This window comes from Elgaria multicarinata, chromosome 11 (genome assembly GCF_023053635.1).
Source record: "Elgaria multicarinata webbii isolate HBS135686 ecotype San Diego chromosome 11, rElgMul1.1.pri, whole genome shotgun sequence".
Classification (NCBI taxonomy): Eukaryota; Metazoa; Chordata; class Lepidosauria; order Squamata; family Anguidae; genus Elgaria; species Elgaria multicarinata.
This window is the reverse complement of record NC_086181.1, coordinates 41380360-41385562: the sequence shown is the minus strand read 5'-3', so window position 1 is coordinate 41385562 and position 5203 is coordinate 41380360. Positions and strand designations below refer to the sequence as shown.

General features: G+C 43.5%; 1 gene segment (V, D, J or C); it reads right to left on the bottom strand.

Annotated features, from left to right (window-relative positions):
• Nucleotides 1–4440: 4440 nt before the first annotated feature.
• LOC134405897 (Ig heavy chain V region PJ14-like) lies at nt 4441–4932 on the bottom strand. The segment is given in 2 exon segments: nt 4441–4766; nt 4874–4932. Coding segments are annotated over 2 exon segments (372 nt in total).
• Nucleotides 4933–5203: the final 271 nt, after the last annotated feature.

Sequence of the window (5203 nt, the reverse complement as noted above, 5' to 3'; positions counted from 1 at the left end):
CACCCATTCCCACCCACCCAACATCCACATCCACATTCCACAGTCCTGATCCAACCTGGAACAGATACTTTGCAGTTCTCCATCATCACATCATGTCTGAACTCTACCACCCAACTTTCAACTCCTCTGACATCCCTATTCTCCAGTGCAGATTTAAGGGCACAGAGGGCTGGGGAAAAGAATCTGAAGTGGTACGGGCAGAAATTAGCTTGGTTTCTTCATTTCTAAATATGAGATCATTTGAAGGGATAGATTCAACCTTTTTATACAGTTTCTTCATTGAGACGGGAGTTCTTAGACACCTGCTTTCTGTGGCAAACTTAGATTTCACTCTCTATTTTCTCTTTTAATTGTGGTGGTAGGTCCTGTAAAGTCATTAGATCTGAACATTAGCATGGAACATGAAAGCCACTACCAGCAAAGTTCTTTCCTGTACTTATACCAGAATAGGTTTTGGACATGAGTCCAGAGTGGCTTCCTCTTATGGTGTGTGCCTAGAACAGTAATAGAGAGCTGCGTCCTCCACTTTCACACTGTTCATTTGCAGAAAGAAGCTGGACCCGTCCTTGAAGATTGCCCTTGAGAATAAGTATTGAATCCTGATTTCCATAGCCAACACACTACTCTGTGGTGTTCCTCAGGCCCCTGCCCCAACCAATGCCTATAACAGCTTCCATTAGCAAAAGCATTCACAGTTCATTTGAGCTGGATGAATTGCCCCATCCATTTGAGTACTTGACTTGACTGGGAGAGGGAACTCTTAGACCTTAGCTAGATAGAGCTTTATCCTGAGTGATCCCCGGGATTGTCCCTGTGTGTTCACATGATGCACATGGGAGGGATGATCCATCCCATGCCCTGGGATCTCACCCTCCACTTTAGGCCTGGTTTTTCTGTGGTCTCAGGCTGAGCCCAAGACCGCAGAACATGTGGCCGGGCATCACAGTTTGTCCTGGGTCCTCACAATTCCTTGCAAGGAGCCGGGACCCACGCACAGGTTGGGGTGGGGTGGGGTGGGGTGAGCAATGGAAATATTTCTTTTTAAAAAAGGCTTACCTTTTGCACACAAGCACTCGTGCACTCCTGTCGCTTTAAAAAAAGAAAATGGCGGGCACGACAACTTTCCCTTTGAGGCCGTTGCACACCGTGTGTGAACAGAGGGGAGATCTCACAATCAAAATATCATGGTATCTTCACCCCTCCATCATGCTAGTAACAGTAACTTTAGCGAAGACTTATTGTTGATAGCTGTTTTTTTTTTCCTGTCAGGCTTCTCACTGTTACAAGCTTCATGGCCATGAGAAGAGCATGGTCTTCTCCATGCTTGGAATAGATGTACCTATTGAATTTGGCCAGTGCTGATGGGTGGAAGCCATTGATAGCCTTCACCTCCAGGAATTTACCCAACCTGTAAGTTTCCAGCCCAATTCAATGTGCTCGTTTTAACCTCTAAAGCTTTACATGGCTTGGGACCACAATACCTGACAGAACTCCTGTCCCAACAAGATCCTACCCACACACTTTGCTCAACATCTAAGGTCCTCCTTCGGGTGCCTATTCTGAGGGGAACTCAGAGGAAGGCAACAAGGGAGAGGGCCAGTTCTGTGGTGCCCCCCCCCCCCAATTATAGATCTCCACAATGAAGCTCACCTGGCACCAACACTGTTATCTTTTTGGCGCCAGGTGAAGACTTTTCTCTTTACCCTGGCTTTTAACAGCATATGCTGAGTTTTTCCTCTTATCTGACCCCAGAATAGTTGTTTTTAAATGGATATTGTCTGTTTTTATGTTTTTTATGGTTTTAAATTTTGTATATTTGTTTTTAACGTTCACTGTTTTTAATATTTGTACACCGCCCAGAAAGCTTCAGCTATGGGGTAGTATATAAATGATAATAATAATAATAATAATAATAATAATAATAATAATAATAATGAGATCATTTTAAAGCTTAGATTCTTCAACTTTCTTGATTGAGACGTGAGTTCTTAGACACCTGTTTCCTGTGGCAGAATTCAATCTCACTCTTTATTTTCTTTCCTAGTTGTGGTTGCTACTGCTAGGTCATTGCATAGGAACAGTATCATGGAACATGAGCGCCACCACCAGCATGTTCTTTCCTGTATCTAAACAGCAGAACATTTTGGATATGAGCCCAGTGTGGCTTCCTCTCACTGTGTTCCCCTGGCACAGAAAAGGATGGCCGTTTCCTCCACTTTCAAGTTATTCTGTTGCAGATAGAAGCTGGAGTTGTCATTGGAGACTCAAAACCACTCTTGGATAGTGGAAGTATAGGGGTGGTAAACTCATTCCCAGTATCCAGCCAGCCAATTTAATGTCTACCCAGGCACCTGCTCACTGAATGCATATAAGAACATCCAATGTCCTTGACAGTACATTCGAGCTGTGTGGATTTTCCAAGGTTTTTGACTTCTGCACTGTCCTGGGTGAAATTAATCTAAGAACTGGTTCTTGAGTGACAGAAAGGAACAGAATCAGAACAAACATAAAATTAAAGTAAAGCTTAACAATTTAATTGCTAAAAGGTATTGTTTCAAATCTGTAAGAATAAAGAATAAGGTATATATGTGCTGAAAGATTAGAAAGCTGCAAGAAGGAAAAGTAAATAAAACTAAAAGATGATGATGATGATGATGATGATGATGATGATGATGATGATGACATGGGCATGCGTGTTTCCTGCTCTCTCTTTGGCCACCTCCAAACCCATCAGTTAATATCAGAGCAGAGACGTGCCCAGTCAGAGATTCTAGCATCTACAAAATATCCGACTGTTTTTCAGGTGACAATGCAATGTGTTTGTGTCTCAGTTGAACATCTCCATCTTTGGAATATGCTAAGTGTGGTGAGGGGTAGCTTTGATCTTGACATCTCTGGCTAACCAATTCGGTATTGCCACAGTGCTGTCTGTGACTTTGATCTCATTAAATTGCAGTGTTCAGCGGAGTGGGGAAAACCAACTGGCTGCTGATTCTGGTGGTCAGAGGGGGAGAGGGAGCCCATTTCTGCTCAGACTCAAAGAAGTCAATTATCCACATTTCCACAGTGTGAAAGTGCTGCTGGGCTAGCTGGCTGGCATGGTGAGTGAGAAGACACCTAAGTCAGGCACAGGCAGGCTCATTATTTCATTTAAACTATGACTCCTGTTCTCTGGCTGGGCTTCCAGTACAGGGGAGGGGGGCTCTGTCCAATAGATCTGGAGGACCCCAGGTTGGAGAAGGCTGGAGTAGAAACTTCCACCAGCAGCAGTGGGCTCTGCATCAGAAAAGTAAAGGATAAAATCTCCCTCCATAAATGAGGAAGGGTGTGCGTGGGTGTGTTTGTTTAAGGGGGATTATGGTTTGACGGAGGGGGGAATTAAAAATTCCTTTAAAAATTCAAGACATGAATGGATCTGCTACAAACTGGGCACACCTAAAGCCCTGCTTAAGAGCTATCATCACACAATGTTCCATCTCTTTACCTTTAAAAATGAGGGAGCTGTAAGCATTTGATTAATTTCAATTGACCTGAGTAGTTATCTGGAAGCAGATGGTTATCCAAAGGGTAATCCAACAGGGCGGAGTTATGGGACCTGCTCTGAAATCGGGGCAGATAATTGCCTCAATGGAGCTCTGGCTCAAATTTTGAGGCTGAGAAGAGCCACTTTGCACATCCCTAATATTGTAATTCATGAGATGAATCCATGTAGGAGATGAACTATAAAATGTTTTGGGGATTTCTACATACATTTCAGGGAATAGAATATGAATGGAATGAGACATCTTCCATTAGAGACTAGATGAAATGGACAGGATAAAAAGCAACCTCTTTTTCAGCTTTAGGGCATACCACAGACCTGATCCAACCTGGGCGAGATTCAGTATAATTTTCCATCATAACATCAGGTGTGGACTCCACTTTCCCCCTCTCTGATCTCTCATTACAACCATAGTCTCCCAAACAGTTTTGAGGGCACAGGGGGATGCAGGATGGAAGAGAAAAAAGCAGAATCCTATTGTTTGTACAACACTGGAATTAACTAGGATGACCATATGTGGCTCCTGCATCTTTAACACTTGCATAGAAAAGGGGATTTCAGCAGGTGTCATTTGTATATATGCAGAACCTGGTGAAATTGCCTCTTCATCACAACAGTTAAAGCTGAAAAAGCTGTGCTCTCTTTTGTATCAGGCCAAGAGAGCAGTCAATTCTCATTCAGAGAAGCCTCACTTTGTAAGAACTGACACTATAGCAGCTTGAAATGACAGCTTCCCATCACCCAGATTCCTGATCAATGCACTTCAGATCTGCAATGGCACATCAAGCATTTGAGAGTGAGGAAACGGGATGAAAAATGAATGGGTTGCCATCTGTGGCAGATGAAGCAGTAACTGACTAATGCCTGGTTTTCAGGAAGTGCAGTTTTTGCTCTGCCCCTCAGAAGGGTTTCCTCAGTGTGTCTCTCGCACAGTAATACATGGCAGAGTCTTCATTCTTCAGGTCCCTCAGTTGCAGGAACACCTTGCTTTGGGAGGTGTCCCTTGTGATGGTGAGACGACTTTTGAGAGCACTGTTATAGTAAAGGCTACCATCATACCCAATTGCTCCAGTCCAGTCCAGTCCCTTTCCTGGGGGTTGACGGACCCAGTGCATGTTGTAGCTTGTGAGAGAAAATCCAGACACGCTACATGTCAGTTGTAGAGTCTCTCCAGGCCTCTTCACACCACCACCAGACTCTGACAGGGTAATCTGGGATGAAACATCTGTGTTCGTGGAAAGAAAAAGGTGGACAGATGAAAATGTACCATTAGAAACACATGGGAAACAACTGGATTGTCTTCATAAAGGGAAACCTTTAGTTTTTTCTTACATGTAGGGAAGATCAGTAGGAAGCTTATCAAGAATGTCAGCTCCATGACCTCAGTGGATGCAAATACTCCCAGGATATCAAGTGGAGCTGACTTATGTGACTGTCCACTGAATCTGTATCCTCTACCTGTGACTTCTTCTATTTAATGACGATCACATCTGTAAATCATTTGCATAATAGCATCAGGCCTACTTATATAGAAGAGCAGAGTCACAACTAATAAGACTTTCAAGTGACCCTAATGAGCAGGAACTATGTATCACCACCTGCTGTTCACCTCATAACTTTGAGTGCGAGCAGATCTGTAGTGTGCGGATAGCACAATCAGTT